Source organism: Curcuma longa, chromosome 17, assembly GCF_044706935.1.
Source record: "Curcuma longa cultivar G26 ecotype Majalengka, Jawa Barat chromosome 17, ITB_CL_G26_1.1, whole genome shotgun sequence".
NCBI classification, from domain to species: Eukaryota; Viridiplantae; Streptophyta; class Magnoliopsida; order Zingiberales; family Zingiberaceae; genus Curcuma; species Curcuma longa.
Genome location: NC_133877.1, coordinates 9,156,335 through 9,179,524, shown reverse-complemented (window position 1 = coordinate 9,179,524; position 23,190 = coordinate 9,156,335). Strand labels below are relative to the sequence as shown.

Sequence of the window (23,190 nt, the reverse complement as noted above, 5' to 3'; positions counted from 1 at the left end):
AATCTTTGTGGGGTGAGGCACTCAAGACTGCAGTTTACCTACTTAACAGAGTACCAAGTAAGGCAGTAAACAAAACCCCATACGAGATGTGGACGGGTAGAAAGCCTAGTATTAGGCATTTACACGTCTGGGGTTGTCCAGCTGAGGCTAGGCCTTACAAGCCTAATGAAAAGAAACTGGACTCAAGAACTGTGAGCTGCAATTTTGTGGGTTACTCTGAAAAGTCTAGAGGGTATAAATTTTATGATCCCTCTAATAGATCCTTCTTCGAAACGGGAAACGCCAAATTCATTGAGGACAGTGGGAGTGATAAAGTTAGGGAAATAATTTTTGAGGAAAGCATAAGCAATCCTCCTATGGTCACTACTAGTGCAATAAGTAGTGGTATGATTACCATACCGCACATTATAGATATTGTACATCCAGAGAGAGTAGTGAATCAAGATATTCCCTTAACATCTCCAATGTAACATCTCCAATGCAGTTGGAAGATCACTCCACTCAAATTGAGGTATTACCGCATATTGCTGAGCAAATACCTCAACCACCTCAAGAACAAGTGCCTTTAAGGCGATCCACAAGGGAACGGAGATCCACGATGTCTCGTGATTATGTTTATCTCCAAGAGCATGAGTTTGACATTGGGTTGGAAAGTGATCCTGTATCTTTCCAAGAAGTCAAACAATGTTCTAATCCTGAAAGGTGGATTAACGCCATGCAAGAAGAGTTGAAGTCTATGGCAGACAATGACGTTTGGGAACTTGTCGAATTGCCCAAAGGTACGAAACCCGTTGGTTGTAAGTGGATATTTAAAACCAAGCGGGATTCAAAGGGCAATGTCGAAAAGTATAAGGCTCGTCTTGTTGCCAAGGGATTCACTCAAAAGGAAAATATTGATTACAAGGAGACTTTCTCACCTGTGTCGACGAAAGACTCCCTTAGGGTAATCATGGCACTTGTTGCTCATTTTGATTTAGAACTACATCAGATGGACGTAAAAACTGCATTTCTCAATGGAGATATTGACGAGTCAATATATATGGTGCAACCGGAGAACTTTGAGTCTGAAGATTCAAAGCACCTAGTATGCAGATTAAAGAAGTCTATCTATGGTCTAAAACAGGCGTCCCGTCAATGGTACCAAAAATTTGATCAAGTGGTAATCTCATTTGGTTTTAGAGAAAACCCTGTTGATCAGTGCATATATGTCAAGTTCAGTGGGAGCAAGTTTGTTATACTTGTTCTGTATGTGGATGATATATTGCTTGCGAGCAATAATAAGGGGCTGCTGCATGAAACCAAGTCATTTCTATCCAGTAATTTTGAAATGAAAGATCTTGGTGAAGCATCATTTGTATTAGGCATACAGATTTATCGTGATCGTTCAAGAGGCATTCTTGGACTTTCACAGAAAGCCTATATTGAAAAGGTGCTTATGAGGTATGACATGCAAAACTGCGCACCTGGTGACACACCAGTGTCTAGAGGTGACAGATTCAGTCTGCAGCAATGTCCACGGCTTGAACTTGAAAGAAAAGAGATGGACCAACTCCCTTATGCATCGGCTGTGGGAAGTCTTATGTATGCACAAGTATGTACACGACCAGATATAGCATTCATAGTGGGGATGTTAGGCAGATATGTAAGTAATCCAGGACCATCACATTGGAAAGCAATAAAGAGAGTGATGCGATACTTACAAAGAACCAAAAGACATATGCTCACGTATCGGAGGTCAGATCATCTTGAGGTGATTGGATATTCAGACTCCGATTTTGCTGGATGCTTAGATAGCAGGAGGTCTACTTCAGGCTATATTTTCATGCTCGCTGGAGGGGCTATATCTTGGAAGAGCGTCAAGCAGACGCTAGTAGCCACTTCTACTATGGAGGCAGAGTTGATAGCATGCTACGAAGCATCCAATCATGGAATTTGGCTGCGGAATTTCATCACAGCACTACGTATTGTTGATGGTATTGAAAGACCATTAAAGATTAACTGTGATAATAAAGCCGCAGAACTTTATGCCAAGAACAACCGCAGTTCGTCGAAGTCCAAGCACATCGACATCAAGTTTTTAGCGGTTAAAGAAAGAGTTCAGAGTCGTCAGGTGATGATAGAGCACATCAGTACAGATTCCATGTTGGCAGATCCACTCACCAAAGGCTTGGTGCCTAAGGTGTTTCATGCGCATGTTGTGGATATGGGAGTTCTTCTTATGGAAGAAGAATTTATCTAGTGGGATCTATTGTACATTTTATTGCTCTATAAAGACAAACATTTTGTTTTGATTATTGTACGTACTTAAAGTTCAAAACATTAATGGGTATTTAAATGTTTGTTTGACACTCTGAAATAAAGTATCATGATTTACTACTGCAGTTTAGCATTTGGTGTTTGTAAATATGATACAGATTCCTTTTGGAATCATAAAGTTTGGATCATGATTTGCTATTGCAGTTTAGCATAAAGTATTTGCAAATATGATCAGACCCTTTTGGGTCATTAGGACCAATTGAAAATTGACATGTACTGATCACATTTCATGTAATTTTCATACTACATATCCACATCTTGATCTATGTCATTAATGACATTGGTATTGTGATTATTGTTAGGGCTTGTTACAGGCATATATAGTAGCTATGACCTCTTTAGTCCTATACCAATGAAGTTAATGGACCAGATTATTTTCAGGGGGTATTTAGTACCCATAAAGTTTGATATCAACTAAAGTTATAATCGTATATTATATACAAATCACATATAGCCCAAGTGGGAGATTGTTGGATTTAATTTCTTAAAAGTGGGCTTAATTGTAATTTGTATATGCGGATACGAACCGAACCCATTTAAGTGATCTAATTAAAGTTTATCGGGTTTCGGATTATTGGATGTGGATTAAAATATGTAGAATCCGTTAGTCCGTTCCGGTATTATTGGATATGGATTAAATTTATTGAATTTATTAATCCATTCCAGGTATTATCGGATAGAGATTAAATATATAGAATAAGTCAATCTGTTCCGTTATTATCTATGGGCTGATAACGGATTGGATATCTATATAAGGGTTTGGTCCCCGAGGGTTTAGGGCATCATGTGACATCGCCTTCGTTCCCCATTGACGAAGGTTTTACGGCGCCGTCACCCTAATTCCCTTGGAAGACCTTCCTTTCGCTTCCGCTTTATTTTCTTCCACAGGGATCAAGCAGTTGGCGTTGCAGGACAAGGACAATGGCTCTCCAAACAGGTTCCTTGTCATTATTTATATATTTTAATATATTAAACCATGTTATTCGTAGAAACTAGATCCTTATTCTTGTATTTCCTATTTGAAGTTCTAATTCAGTTTATAGAACTTATGCGGCTTAGGATTTACAAGTTCTTATAATCTTAATTTTTCTATGATATTAAACTTCTAGATCTTTATATATGTTGAATTGCTCAAACCTACAATGAAATAACAGAATCAACTATATATTTCAAATAATTTAATTTTAAAAGATTTTTAAAAAATAAAGAGAATAGCTAGCAATGTTCATATTTTTACACTGTTTCATAAATATCATTATTTTTCCTTTATTTATCAATTCATCTTCTAAGTTATTAATGATGTCTTTATTATTATTATTAATATTTGATGAATTATATATTTCTAACCATTAGAATTTTTTTCACAGTTTTTGTGATCAAAATTATATAAATGCACAACATATATGTGTTGAGACCAAGCTAGCTAGTTGCTAGTTCCTAGTTCCAGCCAGCTACTAGCTAGCTATCTCCAGTAATAACTATGTTGTAGCTAGTAGCTTGTCTAGTTTACCTTTAATTAGATCCAAAGATAAAGAATTAAGAATATAGGGAAAAAAAGATTGTAGACTTGGAAAAACATGCTACAATTGTAAAGGATTAGTTTTTTTATTAGTTACACATATTCAAATATTAGTTTTTGGTCAACTTCTAAATATAATACAAGTTAATTACGTACATTAATTGTGTTATATATGCATAATTAACTAAGCAATAGAAGATCGATCGGGCATAGATAGACAAATAATTTGCTGATTCATAGATAGGCCTTTAATTTGCCATTGTTATCTGAAATATCTCACTAGCTAGGTAGTACATACAAGTCACTTGTTTCACAATTAAATATGCGACCTCACTTAGTGTTAGTTTATTTCTATTCATATACTTTGTTTAAATTCAAAAAGCTGATAACTTCAATCTTTTACAGTAAAACAATAATCCTACATAGTCAGAAACCATATATATGTATCTGCTGCATGAAAAAAGTTAAACGTACTGATCAAATGCAATACGGAGATAATTATAAATATCCAGTTGAATCATCTCCTTGTTCACATATTAATTATTGGAGAAAATAGAAAAAGGCCAACATTGAAGTGGTTTCAATATAGAAGATGTTGGTGATCTGAACCAACTATTCGAAACTGAAATGCTGGTCATCTGAATCAGTCAAGAAGTTGTTGATGGAGATTAGGGCATTAACTGAAATAGAGAACTTGAAAATTTGAACCTTTCTTGGCTAAAATATATATAAATAAATGTAAAGAGATAGAGTGAATAATATAGAACATAAATCTATTTGATTAATTTTATCTCAAATGTGGTCGTGCCGGAGTGGTTATCGGGCATGACTAGAAATCATGTGGGCTCTGCCCGCGCAGGTTCGAATCCTGCCGACCACGCATTTTTAAATAATTTTGTTTTTGATTTGAAAATTGCAAAATAAAACAAAATTAGCTTAAAAATTCAATATCCAATTTCCTAAGCAAAGGTTTAGCTAGCACCCGTGTAAGTTTTGTTCTGTTCATGAATATTCATTTTTTTCACTTTTTTTTTCTTCTTATCTCTTATCTTTTCCTAAGAATTCTTTTCTTTTCTTTAGATATTTTTTTTTTCACTTTGGATTCTTTTCTTCCTCAATCCATACTTTGAAAAAAAAATAGAGTATGAACACATCTATCATTTGTCTTTCAACTCATGTTGTTTAAATACATCAACAATACTTATGCTTTATTTATTTGAAGATGCGGATCAAGAAGGGAAAGGAATCTATCAAGGAAATATTTCTCTAGGGAATGGAAAGACCAAAAGTAAACTATAGGAAAAAGACAAGAAAGGAAAGGTGAGGCTGAGAGGATGTAGTGATGCCGCAATCTCTTTCACAAAAAGATAGATTCGTTATCTTAACGACCTCCTAGAGCCGGCTCCACGGATATGGAGGGAGGTTCATGCAGGTACACAGGCATTAGGCGTATGCCGCAATTTATTTCACTATTGAACTCCCTGTGGTGAGGCTGCGAGGTCATGGTCGCAGCCTTACCTCAAGGTCGCAAGCGAGGCGTGAGGTTGTGGCTGCAACCCACGGCAAGGTCACTTCTAACTTGCGACCTCGCATTGCCCCAACCTCTCGACGAGCTCGCTCTTCTCCCGTGACCTCACGACACGAGGAGCAAGGGCACTACTGATATGCGAAGGAGGTTCTTAAGAAATTCAACATGTTTAATTGTAAATCAATTAATACCCCTATGCAATTTGGTGCACAACTATCCAAAGTGAAGTAAGGAGAAGAAAATATTAATCCAATTTTTTTTAGAAGTCTTATTGGGAGCTTAAGATACTTGACTTGTACAAGACCTGATATCTTATTTGTAGTTGGAGTTGTGAGTCGATTTATGGAGAATCCAATTCAATCTCACATATTAGCAGCAAAGAGGATACTTCGTTATATTAAAGGTACTCTTGATTATGGTATTCTTTATTCATCTTTTGACAACTACAAATTGATAGGTTATTGTGATAGTGATTTTACTAGAGATATTGATGATTGAAAAGACACAACTGATTTTATATTCTTTATGAGAAATAATGCAATTTCATGGAGTTTAAAAAAATAAGCTATTGTGACATTGTCCTGTTGTGAAGCTGAGTATGTTGCAGCTACTTCTTGTACTTGTCATGCTATGTATATGGTTGAGAAAATTATTAAAGGAACTTCATATCGAACAAGAAAATGCTATAAAGATCATGATTGATAATAAGTCAGCTCAAAGTTTGACAAAGAATCTAGTATTTCATGCAGCAAAACATATTGACACAAGATATCATTTTATTCGAGAATACATTGCAAAGAAAGAAGTTGAACTTGAGTATATCATGACTATGGATCAAGTTGCTGATATTCGTATACAACCACTCAAATTTGATAATTTTCAAAGATTGAGGTTCATGCTTGGAGTAAGGAAGATTCAAAGGGGGAGTGTTAAAAATTGAATTAAACTTGAATACATCCATAATAAATATTTGAAATACATGAACCAAGTGAAATATGAATCTTGTAATTTATGTATCTAAATAGAATAAGTTTATTTATCTAATTAATGATATGTGGTCTAGAAATGTCTATTAATAAAGGTGATAATAAGTTATTTTTTGTAAGATAAACCTTTTACAATATAAGTCATTACACTATTATTCTTCTTCTCTTCCTATAAGTTTTTGAAAAACCACTATCTTCCAACAGTATCACCCTTATTAATAAAAAAAAAATCAATTTGAATGGCGGTATATAATACAAATATCATACTATATTAACACACCGAATCTTTAATTACAATGTAACATAAATATTTGCATATTTTCACTTTGATGTTAATACATACTTTCTTCTGTTCAGTAAAAAAAAGTCACAAAATAAAGTCAAATATGGGCACAAATTAATTCATGGATGAATAAAAAAAATTAATATATACTATACCAGAGTTATGAAGGATTGCTCTGATTAAATAAGATAAAAAAATATTAGTTTTGTGCACGACCAAAATCTATAGATGGAAATACACAAATATTCATTGATTTAATTTAATAAACTTGAATAATTAAATTCTATTATTAATTCCTGTACAAAACTCTAACATTAGACCGCATAGCGCAGTGGATTAGCGCGTCTGACTTCGGATCAGAAGGTCGTGGGTTCGACTCCCACTGTGGTCGTTTTTTTTATTTTCCTCCTTGTTTTTATTACTCTTCTAACATCACTAGGATCTCTACTCTGCAAATTCACGATATGAACAAGACGACGCACAGTAGTAGAGCAATTAAAAAGGAGCTCAATTCTTTTAACAAACAGCACACACTTTATTCTCATTATTCATCCCAATATATTAGTTATTAGAGGATCCCAATATCAATATATATATTGGATCGTAGCTCAAACACATGCACACAAACTCACTCGAGTTATTAGAGGATCAACCATTGGCAGATCATATATATCTGATCTGTCTTGTAGCTCTAGCATCAGCCGTTTCTGTCCGCCGACTAACCGGTCGCACGGCTGGAACTGCGTGAAGCTTTACCCAAGGCGGACGCTGCCCCCTTCTTGAACCTTTCGTGTAACTGCTGCCCGTGCACATGACCCTCCACGTCCGCCGCCAGCCCTTCCCTCTCCGCCTTCTTCTTCTTTCTCTTCTGCAGGAAACAAAACACGGCCGCCGCAAGGAACGCGAGGAGGAAGAGGCCGCCGAGGGTGGCGACCACCACGATGACCACGGTGTGGTTTGGGCCCGGCGGCGGCGGCGGCGGTGGAACTAGCGGTGCAGCTGGAGCGGGAGGCGGTGGCAGTTTGGGAGTCGGAGGCGGTGGCGGCGGTGGTTTTACACTCGGAGGCGGTGGTGGTTTTACACTGGGAGGCGGCGGGGGGCTTTGTCGTGGAGGTGGCGGTGGCTTTACACTCGGAGGCGGCGGGGGGCTTTGTCGTGGAGGCGGTGGTGGCATTACACTCGGAGGCGGCGGTGGCTTTACAATCGGAGGCGGCGGGGGGCTTGATCGTGGTGGAGGTGGTGGCTTTACACTCGGAGGCGGCGGGGGTCTTGGTTGTGGCGGCGGCGGTGGCTTTACAGTCGGAGGCGGCGGGGGGCTTGGCTGTGGCGGCGGCGGTGGCTTTACAGTCGGAGGCGGCGGGGTGCTTGGTTGTGGCGGCGGCGGTGGCTTTATAGTCGGAGGCGGCGGTGGCATTACATTCGGAGGCGGCGGAGGACTCCCTCGAAACGGCGGCGGCGGCAAGTTCACGATCGGAGTGGGAGGTGGGGGGCTTCGACGGGGTGCCGGAGGCGGTGGCGTGGGTGGTTGTCTTGCGGGGGGCGGAGGAGAAAATACTAAGGCCATTGATCGTTTGGTAAAGGGCTTGCGATGAGGAGAGACGATTGCTCGAGGTGGTATTTATAGTAGTAGCTGCATGTGGAGGATGATCAAATTGTTGGTGTTGAGAAGGTGGTTTCATGCAGCTCATGACTTGGCTCCCATGCCAAGGCTTTTGCTCATCGCGCTTGCTTCCAATCATTATCATCGTCGTCTCGTCGTCGTCTATACTTTGCTCACTTCGGAGTAAAGATAACTATTTGCTTGAGAGTTTCTCTTCTCTTCTCGTCTTCCTTTTGCCCATTTGCCAGAGCAAAGTTTAAGCGACCATGAAGTATCTTCATCACTCACGTTTTAATAGAGCTACATTTCAAACAGTGTTTCGTATTGCTCTTTCTTCAAGTGCCACATGCACTTAGAATGAATTTTTTTTTTCATTCATAAAATTGCTAAATGATTTTATCAATTTCAAGTTCCAAAATTTTCTTCCCATCGAAGCAATACCTGTGATGTTAATTGTATTCTATATCCTATATATTCATATATTAGTATTCTGATTTGAATAGGAAGATGGATCAAATCTTTGATAAATCATGAAAGATTAATTTTGAAGATGATGTGGTAATAAGTTCTAAAATAAAGAGTCGACTAAAAGAGTCAATTGAAGGAGAAATCAGCAGAAAGAGTCGGTTGAAGGAGTCAGTAAGAAGAATCGATTGAAAGACTCGGCTGAAGGAGTTAGTAAGAGGCCAGGAGAAGGAGTCAGTTGAAGAATCAATTGAAGGAGTTGATTGAATGACTTAGCTAAAGGAGTCGGTTGTTTCTGAGAAGACAAGAAATTAGAAAGGGGCCAAGGGACACCTTGATGTTGCCTCTTCAAAGCTCAAGTCAAGTAGAACGCAGAAGTGAACAGAGAATATGGAATGTTATTAAGATCATAGAAATTGCATATCTTCGATCAGAGAAATAAAATGTCTTTTATAGAAGTGAACGAACTTATCTTTTCATTATGTAACAAATAAGCTCCTGAACCTCCTTCGAGCTCCTCCTTAATTCCTCGTATGTGTACCAAGCAATATCGACCTTCCTTAATCTCGTGTCATCCTAATCACCTCATTCTACTAAAAGTCCCAAGCCAACACTAGTGATCGAAGAGACGAGCAATCTTCCATCATAATTCACATAGATGATAGCGATGTATCTCCTACTTCTAATCCTAACACTTTATTTGAGAGGAGGTGAAGGAAGGGGAAGGAAGGGTTAATAAGGGAAAGGAAACTTTAAACCTTGTTTGGAAGGGAGTGAGGGAAGAGGAGGGAAAGGTAGGGAAGGGTAAGTTTTAACCTTCCTTACTCATGAAAAGAGGGATTTTCTTACACTCCAATTTGGGATGTAAGGAAAGGGAAGACAACTCTAAATATTATGTATTACAATTTTATCCCTATTTTAAAATATTAATTCTCAAATAGTTTATTTAACCTAAATTTTTTAAATTTATTTAGTGGAGTACGATCTTTTCACTAATCTTTTCTTACATCAGTAAATTTTTATAAAAATATATGTAAAAATACTGATTTATCCTTTGTCGTACCAAAGTATACAGATTTTATATTTCACATGTTTATTGTATATCTACTCATTATTTCTTTAATTTTTTTATTTATTTAAGTCATAAATATTAATTTTAGTTTGTTTCATAAGGTGGTTTTGGCAAGAAAAATCTTACATCAATTTAATGGCTATACATATTTTTTTAACATATAAATTTATTTTAAAAAGTAAGGATAATTTTATAATTTTATATGTTTAACCTTTCATCCCTTACGTTAATGAACCTTCCCTTCCTCCCAAACAAGAAGAATATAAATTCTTCTCTTCCCCTCCCTTTCCTTCCCCTCTCTTCCCCTTCCATTAATGAACCTCACCCCATCCAAACGCAACGTAAAGAGCTGACACTCCGGACTCCTACAGTTCTAATCGATCCCATCTCCTCCCTGACAAGTCAGCCTCTTCTTTTCGTAGCCTTTCTGATCACGAATCCTCGTCCAAGGATGATCCAACCCTCAACTCCCTCTTCTCTAAAAAGATTAAGTCAAAATTTGCTTCCCGTCAACATTTCTGTCCAGGGAGGCTCTACGATGACCCTGCACAATCACGGACGATTCTACGATGGCCTTGCGCGACCGTGGACAGTCCTGTGGTGGTCGGTTACCACAGTTCGTTTGCACTGTTGCCCTTTTTTTTCTTTGAATTTTTTTTTCACCTTAAATTTTTTTGTTCACTTTAAAATTTGTTTCCTCCCTCAATCCACACCGCAGATGCATAAATCAAGCCGTCTAAAGACTAAAACCCTTTTCAATCTCGCATCTGTCATTTGCCTTTCAACTCGTCTGTTCATTAAAATAAAGTTAAATAGGGGCATAAATTAATTTATTAAAATTAATATATACTATACCACAGTTATATATGAAGGATTGCTCTGATTAAATAAGATAAAAAAAATATTAGTTTTGTACACGAGCAAAATCTATAGATGCAAATACATAAATATTAATTTGAATATGTGTAAGTGTTAATTCGTATGAGATCTTACAAAATTAGCTATAAAATAAAATCGATAAAACTCAAAATTAATTAGTCTACCATATAGACCAAATCATTGATTTAATTTAGTTCAAATAAAATTAAACTTGAATAATTAAATAATCAAATTACAATCAATAAATTCAATTAATTAAATTAAAAAAAAGATTTATTTAATTGATTACAACACGGCCAAGCCATCAAATGAAAGGCAGAGAAGGAAGGACGGAGGTGCCAAATCATTGATTTAATTTAGTTCAAATAAAATTAAACTTGAATAATTAAATAATCAAATTACAATCAATAAATTCAATTAAAAAAAGATTTATTTCACCTTAATTACAACACGAAGGCCATCAAAGGCAGAGAAGAGAAGGACGGATAAGATGTTATTGCACAGAAACATAATTATATAAATTATTGTTGTGAAACTTTTAACATCACACCGCATATGACTTGGGATCCGACGGTCGTGAGTTCAACTCCCAAATGTCGTCGTTTTTTATTTAATTGTTTTTATTTTCCTTTTTTTTTATTACTCCATTTAACATCACCCAGGAGCTCTACTCTGCAATTCACGATATGAACAACGCACATTAGTAGAGCAATTAAAGGAGCTCAATTCTTTTAACAAACAGCACACACTTTGTTCTCATTATTCATCCCAATATTAGATCAAACACATGCACACAAACTCACTCAAGTTATTAGAGAATCATATTGGAAAGATTTTATTTTGTTATTAAGATTTAATTACGTGTTGTAGTTCCTGCATCCGCCGTTTCTGTCCGCCAACTAATCGGTCGCACGGCTGGAACTGCGTGAAGCTTTTCCGACGGCGGACGCCCCCTTCTTGAACCTTTCGTGTAACTGCTGCCCGTGCACATGACCCTCCACGTCCGCCGCCAGCCATTCCCTCGCCGCCTTCTTCTTCTTCTTTCTCTTCTGCAGGAAACAGAACACGGCCGCCGCAAGGAACCCGAGGAGGAAGAGGCCGCCGAGGGTGGCGACCACCACGATGACCACGGTGTGGTTTGGCCCCGGCGGCGGAGGCGGCGGAACTAGCGGTGCAACTGGAGCGGGCGGCGGTGATAGTTTGGGAGTGGGAGGCGGTGGTGGTTTTACACTCGGAGGCGGCGGGGGGCTTCGTAGCGCGGCGGCGGCGGTGGCTTTACAGTCGGAGGCGGCGGGGGGCTTCGTAGTGGTGGAGGTGGTGGCTTTACACTCGGAGGCGGCGGGGGACTTCGTTGTGGCGGCGGCGGTGGCTTTAAAGTCGGAGGCGGCGGGGGGCTTGGTTGTGGTGGCGGCGGCGGCTTTGCAGTCGGAGGTGGAGGAGGCAGTTTGGGAGTGGGAGCCGGAGGCGGCGGTGGCTTTACATTCGGAGGCGGCGGAGGGCTCCCTTGAGGTGGTGGCGGCGGTGGATTCACGATCGGAGTGGGAGGTGGGGGACTTCGACGGGGTGCCGGAGGCGGTGGCGTGGGTGGTTGTCTTGCGGGGGGCGGAGGAGAAAATACTAAGGCCATTGATTGTTTGGTAAAGGGCTTGCAATGAGAAGAGACGATTGCTCGAGGTGGTATTTATAGTAGTAGCCATGGAGATTGGAGAGTGATCAAATTGTTGGTGTTGAGAAGGCGGTTTCATGCAGCTCATGACTTGGCTCCCATGCCAAGGCTTTTGGTCATCGCGCTTGCTTCCAATCATCATCGTCGTCGTCTATCACTTTGCTGACTTCGGAGTAAAGATAACTATTTACTTAAGACTCTGCAGCGTTTCTCTTCTCTTCTTCCTTTTGTCCATGTGCCAGAGCAAAGTTTAAGCGACCATGAAGCATCTTCATCACTCACGTTTTAGAGCTACATTTCAACACTGTTTCGTATTGTTCTTTCCTTATCATGTGCCACATGCACTTAGAATGAATATATATTTTTTTTCATTTATAAAGTTGCTAAATTATTTTTTCAATTTCTAAGTTTGAAAATTGTCTTCCTATGGAATCAATACCTGTGGTGTTAATTGTATTCTATATGCTTTTCATATATTAGTATTCTGATTTGAATATGAAGATGGATCAAATATTTGATAAATCATAGAAGATTAATTTTTGAAGATGATGTGATAATAATTTTTAAAATAAAATGTCGACTGAAGGAGAAGTCGACAAGGAAGAGTCAGTTAAAAGACTCGGCTGAAGGAGTTGTAGGAGGTCAGGAGGAAGACTCGATTAAAGGAGTCGACTGAAGGAGTTGGTTGAAGAACTTAGCTGAAGGAGTCGGTTGTTTCTGAGAAGACAAAAAATTAAAAAAGGGCAAAGGAGCACTTTGACGTTGTCCTCCGATGCTCAAGTCATTGTAGAATGGAAAAGTGAACGGAGAATATAGAATGTTATTAAGATCATAGAGATTGCATATCGTTGATCGGAGAAATAAATTATCTTTATAGTAGTGAACGAGCCTATCTCTTCATTATCTAACAAATCATTTCAAATCTAGTAGAGACGATCTAACTTTTTTCTGTAACAGATCTAAGTCAGGGAGAGACCATTCGACTTCTTTATATAATAGATTTGAGTCAGAGAGATACGATCCAATTTCTTTCTGTAATAGATCTGAATAATAGAGAAACGATTCAGTTAGCAAATCTAAGTTAGGGAGAAATGATCCGACTTCTTTTTGTTTCACTATGTTTACCATGTATAATAATATTCATTGCTTTCTTTTTGTTTCTAGTTAGCAAATCTAAGTCATAGTTTGTTTACGTGGCAGAAACATTGACATCGTCAATGATATCAATATTTCTAATCCCCATATCAAACCTTCTAAGTCTAGTCGAAGGACTATAATAGTAAAAAATAATCATATCCGTACTTCACTTAATTTATGAACTTGATGCCTTTTAACTTGCCAAAGATATAAAAAATAACAAGAGCATATCCAACGGTGATAATTTATTACCACAATCCGTGACCTATATCCATCGGCTTTGCCCTCTCTTACATCCCCTTCTTTCTGAAAGGAGTGAAAACTCTTTAACCATCATTGCTATTGCTTTGTTGTTCATTATCTGTGGCGTTTCTTCATTAGCTTGCTTCTTCTTCTCCAATGACCTTTAAATCTTCTAGTAAGTTTTGTTGACCCATCATCTATTCTCTTTTGTGTTCTATATATCATCTGCCATCAGTCATATTTCATAATTATCTCAATCATGGATTCCACTTTTGTGGGAAAATGATGGATGGTCTTAGGTTTCTTATTCCATCCTTGTTTTTAAATGCTTTCGTATCGCTTTTCAACAATTAGCACCTAACTGCCTTATTTGCGGAGTAATCATTGTCTTTACTTAGTATGATTTGCAACTAACACCTACTATTTTTCATTATTCTTTTACCCTAAGCAAAGTGAAATTGATGTATTCTTTTTTACTGCTCGTCCTTAACACAATTCTTAGAGAAATATCCTACCTCTAATAAATTTTGAAAAACTCAATGTTTCTTTATCAAACCTCCAAAACCATTCAATTGGCCGACTAGCTAGGAAACATATTTACCTTCACAATAGAAACTGGGCCCTTTTAGAGAAAATACAACATATCAACCTCTTGTTGATTTTATGTCTATACGCCACTTTGATGTTTCCAAGCTTGTTAGTGATGACACTCTTTATTATTATGGACTAAATCCTATACAAGTTGATATCATTTGTCCATTAGGTTAGTTTTTGAAATATGATGGATGGATATTTATAATATCAAGCTAATTATTGACTCCACTTTTATAGAATAGAGAATGTGACAAGCATCACTCAGTAAACACAGGTATGTGTCAAATAGAGATATATTAGGTAGAGTGGCTACAGAAGAAAGCTCGGAGTCTATACTAGGTCATCATCCTTCACTACTCTCCCTCGACACTCAACCGTTAGTACTTGTAACTATCTGAGAAGAACTGGGCATTCCTTTAATCCCTCAAAAAAGAGATCACCTTTTGAAGAATCCTACTCAACCAAGTTCTTCCAAGATGATTTTAAGTTAATTTTTCAGTTAACTAAGTGTTTCTAATTGTGTAGATGCTTCCCCACCAATATGAATTTCATAAACATCTGCCACACTTAGTAAACTTCCATCCACAAAATTTGTATCCAACATGGAATAGTCCAGTATCAAGGTAATTTATAAAGAACTGGAACTAGATTAATTTTTTTAGTTAACTAAGTGTTTCTAATTGTGTAGATACTTTGTTGGGTTGCAAAGGTGCAAGCATAGTTCCACATCTAAAACACATGAAAAAGATCATGAGTTTAAAAAGGATGAAAGATATTTCTATTGGTATCAGACCTTTTAGGGAAAGTCTAAAAACAAAGCCATGAGGGTTTAGGCCCAAAGTGGACAATATCATATCATTATGGAGATATTTTGATTCCATCGGTACTTACAAGTGGTATCAGAGCGAGGTCGCTCTTCTCTGGACTAACCGCCAGAAGAGCCATGATCCAGATCTAACCATGTGGGTTGAACCTTAAACAAAGAAAGTGTGTATTCCTGTGTCTGAATCAAGAGGATCAGACACCAAGCAGAAAGTCCTAGTTGCGGCTAGGCAGGAAGTCCTAGTAGGTCGAATGAACTGAGGGGAAGAAAGTCCTAGTTGCGGCTAGGCAGGAAGTCCTAGTAGCTGTTAAATAAAGAAGCTCTGTTGGGACTGGTGCGGAGGCGTTCCGTTTAATGGGGGCCTGTGGTCCTTTGTTTGAGGGGGGATTGTTGGGTTGCAAGGGTGCAACATAGTCTCACATCTAAAACACATGAAAAAGATCATGGGTTTAAAAAGGATGAAAGATATCTCCATTGGTATGAGACCTTTTGGGGAGAGCACAATAACAAAGCTCTGAGGGCTTAGGCCCAAAGTGGACAATATCATATCATTGTGGAGATATTTTGATTCCATCGATATTTACAAGGAACAAAGTGCTTGCGGATAAGAAGACCGGGCGTGAGGCAAAAAGGAAGTCCAAGAGGCTCGAAAAGCGAGCTCTTGGCACGAGAAAGTCCTTACGATGTAAAACAAATAAAGATCAAGAAGGTTTAGTCCTAATTGGAGGTTAGGCAAGAGAAAGTCCAAACAGGTCAAGGATGATCGGATATTTGATAGGTGGTAAGCCTACCTATGAAAGTGACTATTTCTAATTAAAAGTTAGACACGGGTAACCTTAGTAGATTAGACCTATAGGGTAAGGCTTAGGTAAGTCTAATAGGTCAGACGGACTACAGATAGACTTAGGTTATTTGTTTGTTTGTATACTAATCTTGCAGGCTGTAAGCAAGACTGAGGAAGCAAAAGAGGAGCAAACAGAAGCAGCCAGATTAAATCTGAAAGCTAACTCAAGTCAAAATTGGTTGACTCGTTCCAGGCACCCCTATTGGATCCGAGCACCCGGAATAGTCTAGGTGACCTAGTGAAGTCTAGGCACCTGAACTAGGGTAAATCCAGGCGCCTAGACGGTTCAGGAGCCTGGATCTGATCCAGGCGGCTGGACGGTCTAGGTGCCCTTATATGTTTCAAGCGCCTAGATCAGGTGGAATTGACCCTGATAAAGACCGACAGAACCAGATCAGATCAGATCGGTTCGAGACACTCAGAAAGGGATCCAAGCGCTCGGAAATGCCTTTATATGGCCTATATGACCAACACCAAGGCAATACCCTAATTCTCCAAATACTTCATCTTGTGGTATTGCTGAACGCGAATGGAGCCAAACTCATGCAATCGGAAAAATTCCAGGAATGGTGTGTTGTGCTCAAGGACTTTCAGAACAGCCTACATGATTGCTTGGTTACTTAACTTTTTAGTCTTACATCTTGTATTTAATTTTATTATTATTGGATTGTAAGATGAGTTTTTCCATCTCTGGACAAAGGTCCGGAAGAAGATCATTAGTGGACGGACGTCTTCCCATGTATAGGCCTTGAACGTACTGACCATATAGGTTAGGAATCAAGTATATCATGAGTCTAACTTTCTAATATTTTTATTGCAGCACCTTTATTCCCCTCTCACTCTATTAGTAGGTTATAAAGTTAAGCCATTTACTCCATGAATGATGAATCTCCATTCTTAGGATGTGACATGATCCGATTGTGATCAGGTGATGAGCTGACTTTTTGAGGGATCTAGATAGGTCACCACAAGTAAGCTGGATGAGGGTTGGGTCGCCTCTGATCAGGTACTTCCTTATCGGGCCAGCTCATATCGAATCATCTCTAGAACAAGCGAACTATAGGGGTTGTTCTTGTTGTCGACTTGGTGTGGAGAAGAATAGATATGTTTGGCCTCAGCGAAGCTCATTGGAATGGTGACTGCCCAACATCGAATTTGGATTTTTCCCACGACGGATGAGCAAGAAGGCTGTAACCACATAGTAAAGTTAAAAGGGAGGCTAAGGCGAACCTTAACGAAACCCCTCTAATACTCAAGTCAGTAAGGAAAAAGAACTTAATAGAACAATATATCTGATTAGTAAAAAATAGAATTGAATAGAACTAACGAACTAGTGACTTTAATTTTCCCTTATACCCTAAGGGGATACTTAGACAATTTAAATAAGTATAATTTTTTATATTTTATATTTTTATAAATTTATAAATTTTAAACTATTTTTTAAAATAAAATAATAATAATAATTTTGAATTGTCATGAATTATGAATTCGAACCGTAATCTGTGATTCCAAACCTAAAGCATAATCGCCTTGGAAGGTTAAGGGCAACATTCCTAGAATCGTCAAACAAGTAATTCTAAATTGTCGATTCTGAACTATGATCGAGTCTACCCGTATCTGCCATGTGGCCCTTGCTGATTCCTCACATCATGACTTATAGAAAGCATGGACCCATTGGATCTATAAAAGTCTTTCTTTGTGTAAATGTTCCATAATAATTTCATGATAAAGATTGTATTCTATATTTTAGTTTCTCAGAAATCCAATCCTCCTTCATTTTTTTGGATAACATAGATCTCTCCATTTTGGAAATTTGCAGTTGGTCGCATATGATAGTGTCTTGCTTGCCCTTAATGTATGCTGCAATTTTATCTATCAAGGGCATAATGTATAATTTTGAGCCTGATTATTACTGGAGGCACTCCCAAATGATGAAGTGTATACACCCTTGAAATATTTATGTTATAGCTTAGATTTCCTTCAACTCAAGGCCTATAATACTTATTGTGTAAATAATTGACTTCGTCAAATTCATTGACAATTCTAGAGTAGATTCGAAAATCCTTTTAAACCTAAATTTGACAATTCTAAAGTAGATTCAAAATCCTTTAAAGCCTACATTAAGATGTTCATAGACAAACTATCTCTTTTATAATATAAAGTAATAGATCATCCACGGACATCAATTGAATAATTTTAATTTATTTTGTATGTGAGAGCGGCCCAAGCCCGTGTTTCTTTACACGGATGAAGCCCAAACCCTCATCTATATTAAGGGGTCATCTAGGGTTATCTTCAGATGATACAGGAGAGAAAAACGCAGCCAAGGGGGAGCCGCAAAAACAGATTTCGTGCAGCACTGTTTCAGCCTGCGCGACGTTCACTTAACCGGGTGTTGCCGCCAATTGCACCGTTGGATCTTCCTGAAATTTTGAGAGAGTATTCCCAACTTGAGGTTCTTCATTCTGAACGGTGGAGATCGTTATTGGAGTCTTCTAGCTGGTGATTTCGTCCCTATTTCGGAACTGTCAGATTCGGTATTCTTGATTTTAACTTCTTCTATTTGTGTTGTTATGCGTATGATTACCAAGACGAGTTCTTGATGTTACGCTGAGTAGAAGAAGAAGTTTATGTGCTGGTTGTTGGTGGCTAGAGAGAACACTTGTGTACCCACTTCTTTGTTGATTTAGTGGAAGGTTTTTGGTGGTGCCTTAGGCCGTGGTTTTACTCCTCACATTGAGGAGGTTTCCACGTTAAATCTCGGTGTTATTTCTTTCTTTTGATTGTTTATTTCCGCTGTGAATATTTTATTCTAGTCTCAAGAAAGTCATTCGGCGAATTTCGGGGTGTGTTAGTTCGTGTCACATCCCTTCACTTGGTTGTGGCGGCGGCGGTGGCTTTACAGTCGGAGGTGGTGGGGGGCTTGATTGTGGCGACGGCGGGGGCTTTACAGTACTAGGAGGCGGTGGGGGGCTTGGTTGTGACGGTGGCGGTGGTTTTATAGTCGGAGGCGGCGGTGACATTACATTCGGAGGTGGCGGAGGGCTCCCTCGAGGTGGCGGCGGCGGTGGGTTCACGATCGGAGTGGGAGGCGGGGGGCGTCGACGAGGTGGTTGCCTTGCGGGGGGGCGGGGGAGGAAATACTGAGGCCATTGATCGTTACGTTTGGTAAAGGGCTTGCGATGAGAAGAGACGATTGCTCGAGGTGGTATTTATAGTAGTAACCGTGGAGAGTAATCAAATTGTTGGTGCATGTTGAGAAGGTGATTTCATGCAGCTCATGACTTGACTCCCATGCCAAGGCTTTTGCTCATCGCGCTTGCTTCCAATCATCATCATCATCGTCTCGTCGTCGTCGTCTATCACTTTGCTCACTTCGGAGTAAAGATAACTATTTGCTTGAGACTCTGCAGAGTTTCTCTTTTCTTCTTCCTTTTGCCCATTTGCCAGAGCAAAGTTTAAGCCACCATGAAGTATCTTCGTCACTCGCGTTTTAGAGCTAGAGCTACATTTCATACACTGTTTCGTATTCTTCTTTCTTCAAGTGCCACACTGTACTTATAACTTGATGAATAAATTAATTTCTTCATTCATACAGTTGTTAAATTATTTTTGTCAATTTCAAATTTGAAAATTTTCTTCCCATTAAAGCAACTTAGTGTTGATATATAGGATTTTATATGCTATTCATGAATTAGAAAAAGAATTTATTTAATTTATTTCTTCAATACAATTTAGTATTGTGTTTTTTTTCTATTTCTAGATTTTTATTAATGTCTTTTAAAACTTAATTCTAAGTGTAAAAACAAACCAATAAAATCAGAAAATTATCATATCTTAAAAAAGTTTTTAACAATAAAACAACTTTCTTTTAGATTATTATCACCCACAAGCAATTTTGGTTTTTATAATCTTAATTTTTCTATGATATTAAACTTCTAGCTCTTTATATATGTTGAATTGCTCAAACCTAAAATAACAAAATCAACTATATATTTCAAATAATTTAATTCTAACAGATTTTTTAAAAAATAAAGAGAATAGCTAGCAATGTTCACATATTTATACTGTTTCATAAATATCATTATGTTTTCCTTTATCTATCAATTCGTCTTCTAAGTTATTAATGATGTCTTTATTATTATTAATATTTGATGAATTATATTTCTAACCATTAGAATTTTTTTTTCCTAACCATTAGAATATTTGATGATCACATTGTTTATTTGTTTTTTTCCCCTATCAGTTCCTGATTTAGATATTCATATACTTTGTTTAAATTCAAAAAACTGATAACTTCAATCTTTTACAGTAAAACAATAATCCTACATAGTCAGAAACCATATATATGTATATGCTGCAGGAAAAAAGGTAAACGTACTGAAATGCAATACGGAGATAATTATGAATATCCAATTGAACCATCTCCTTCACTACAAGAATTCAGGAATTTAGCGACGAAATATTTTCATCGCTAACATAATAATTTCGTCGCTAACATATCTTAGCGACGAAAATATATCATCGCTATTTTTGTCGCTATAAGCTTGTCGCAAATTAACATTAGCGACAAAATTTTGATAATTCGTCGTTAATATTAGCGACGAAATAATAATCGTCGTTAATCCCTAAAAAATCGTCGCTAACGTTAGCGACACTGAATTGTCAAAATTTCGTCGCTAACGTTAGCGACGAATTATCAAAATTTCGTCGCTAACATATTCTATGATTAGCGACGAGTTTTTATAATATCGTCGCTAACACCTCGAAATAAGTCACCAGAGAATCTCGAAGGTTAGCGACGAATTTAACCAAATTCGTCGCTAACCCGTTAGCGACGATTGCATATAATCGTCGCTAACTAGCAGATTTTCTATGCAGATTTTCTGCTCCCGTTTCTTTTTTTTTCCTTATATCCTGTAATACATGCACATCACAATAAATCCTAATACATACACATCACAAAATAACATTCAATAACATATTCACACACAACAAACACAAAATTTAATACAAAGTTTATCATATAAATTTATCACCTCACAAAGTTTAATAAAATGTTTAACACAAAGACTGGTTACTGCATGGTTAAGTAACAGAACGAAAAAGCACCTCAATGACCATGCAACCACCTTGACCCATATTTGGTTGCATTGCATGGACTGAATCACCAAGCAATGTCACACGACCTTTTCCCCAATTCATAATTGGTGTTCGATCATATATGTCACGATGAAGAATTGCTTCCTCATCCGTTGCTTCTAGTAAATCTATAACATTATCACACCAACCATCAAATATTTTAAGAAGTCTTTTCCTTTTACCTGTAAAAGAAGATACGCAAGATGCTAAACATAGAAAGTAAAGAAATTTCCTAATTTTCCTATTTATTCATTGACACTCAAAATTCCATGCTAAACACTCTAGAATCCACATCCACGCTTATGTGATTCACATTTCACTTTTGAATTTGTCAATTTCATCTCAATTGATAACATGTATTGTTAAGTCACCTGCCATTTCCATTTGAAAAAGGAAAATGCGAAATTAACTTCAGAATATCTACCATTTGGAACATCAGTTCCACTAGGAGGCTCATTTGTGAAATGCATACCATTGCATCTTCCCAGCACCCACATCAGAAGAAACAAAATTAGGAAATTTTGTTCACATATTAATTATTGGAGAAAATAGAAAAAGGCCAACATTTAAGTGGTTTCAATATAGAAGATGTTAATTGGTGATCTGAACCAACTATTCGAAACTGAAATGCTGGTCATCTGAATCAGTCAAGAAGTTGTTGATGGAGATTAGGGCATTAACTGAAATAGAGAACTTGAAAATCTGAACCTTTCTTGGCTAAAATATATATAAATAAATGTAAAGGGATAGAGTGAAATATACAGAACATAATTCTATTTGATTAATTTAACCTCAAAAGTGGTCGCGCCGGAGTGGTTATCGGGCATGACTAGAAATCATGTGGGCTCTGCCCGCGCAGGTTCGAATCCTGCCGACCACGCTTTTTTGCTGGCCCTTGTCTAAGTTTTGCTCTTAGGGTCCAAATTAACCATTGAATCGATGGTCGATTTAACGGTATTATTTTTTTATTTTTAAATATCAAAATCGATCTTTATTTTTTTTAATGATTCAAATTATTTTGACTATTTTTAAATTATGATTATGATTTAATATATGTTATTTCTTTAAATTTTATAAATAATAATTCATTTCATTATTTTTATACCATCTTTACTCTCAAACTATGCTGTTTGGAAACTTGAAGACGGGAAACGGGAAACGCGGAAACGGAAACGGGAAATAGCAATAGTTAAAGTTTCCAGCTTTTGGAAACGTCGAAGACCTACAGCGGCGAGTTCAGCGCCAGGAAGCGGCGGAGCAGCTCCTGCAGCTCCGCGCCGCCCACGATCTCCTTCTCCACGATCATGTGCAGCATCGAGCGCCGGAACTCCTCCAGCGGGTCCTCCGTGTCCCTCACCCATTCAGAAGAGATGGACCCAAAGGAGGTAGCTGCCCTAGTTTCCTTCCTCGTGGCCCAAATCCCCCTCCTTCTTCTCACCCTCTTCCCCTTCGCCCACCCGCAACTTTCGTTTTCCACCCCCTTTTCTCTCTCCGCACCCCAATCCTCCCTCCTCTCCCTTTCCCTCCACCTCCTCTCCTCCGCCTCCCACATCACCGCCAACTCCCCTTGCCGCCCCCGCAAGCGCAAGCAATACCAGCAAGACTCGGAGCCGCACGCCGCCATTGCCCTCCGCCGGCGAGACCCTGACCACTCCCTCCTTTGTTTCCGCATGAAGTCTACCACCTTTGAGTGACTCTGCGGCCTCCTCGACCCCCTGCTCGACTACCGCGACCCCGCCGGGTCTTCCCTCCGCCTCTCCGGACCCACCCGTCTCACCATCGCTCTCTCTCGCCTTGCCTCGGGTGCTCCCTACCCTGAACTCGCCGCCCGCTTCGAGGTGCCCGAGTCCACCGCGCGCTTCTGTACCAAGCACCTCTGTCGCGTCCTCTGCACCAATTTCCTCCTCGTCGCCACGGTAAGAGGACGATAAGGTCGCCACGAGGTTGAAGTTTCCACGGATGGAAACGTTTCTTAGCGTTTCAGAAATGGGGACGTCCGTGTAAACGACGTTTCCAGACAGCGCAGCTCTCAAATATAAATTTTAAAATATCGATCACTTTCGACTTTAATTCTTCAATTCTAATAGATGGAA

At 38.5% G+C, this 23,190-nt stretch overlaps 1 protein-coding gene, 3 non-coding genes and 1 pseudogene across 4 annotated transcripts; 3 read left to right on the top strand and 2 right to left on the bottom strand.

Moving 5' to 3' along the window:
- Positions 1-4,633: 4,633 nt before the first annotated feature.
- TRNAS-AGA (transfer RNA serine (anticodon AGA)) lies at positions 4,634-4,715 on the top strand. Its single transcript has one exon. It is a non-coding gene; the product is annotated as a tRNA-Ser (tRNA).
- Positions 4,716-6,949: 2,234 nt separating this feature from the next.
- On the top strand, positions 6,950-7,023 carry TRNAR-UCG (transfer RNA arginine (anticodon UCG)). Its single transcript has one exon. It is a non-coding gene; the product is annotated as a tRNA-Arg (tRNA).
- A 327-nt stretch (positions 7,024-7,350) lies between these two features.
- Positions 7,351-8,196, bottom strand: LOC141848349 (uncharacterized). The gene has a single exon (XM_074736378.1). It carries the CDS (start codon positions 8,194-8,196, stop codon positions 7,351-7,353), a length of 846 nt encoding a protein of 281 aa, XP_074592479.1.
- Positions 8,197-11,547: 3,351 nt separating this feature from the next.
- Positions 11,548-12,275, bottom strand: LOC141848348 (uncharacterized; annotated as a pseudogene).
- Positions 12,276-21,895: 9,620 nt separating this feature from the next.
- Positions 21,896-21,977, top strand: TRNAS-AGA (transfer RNA serine (anticodon AGA)). Its single transcript has one exon. It is a non-coding gene; the product is annotated as a tRNA-Ser (tRNA).
- Positions 21,978-23,190: the final 1,213 nt, after the last annotated feature.

Excerpts from the sequence above, each read along its gene's own strand:
- LOC141848349 (XM_074736378.1), bottom strand. The coding sequence starts at position 8,196 with ATGGCCTTAGTATTTTCTCCTCCGCCCCCCGCAAGACAACCACCCACG.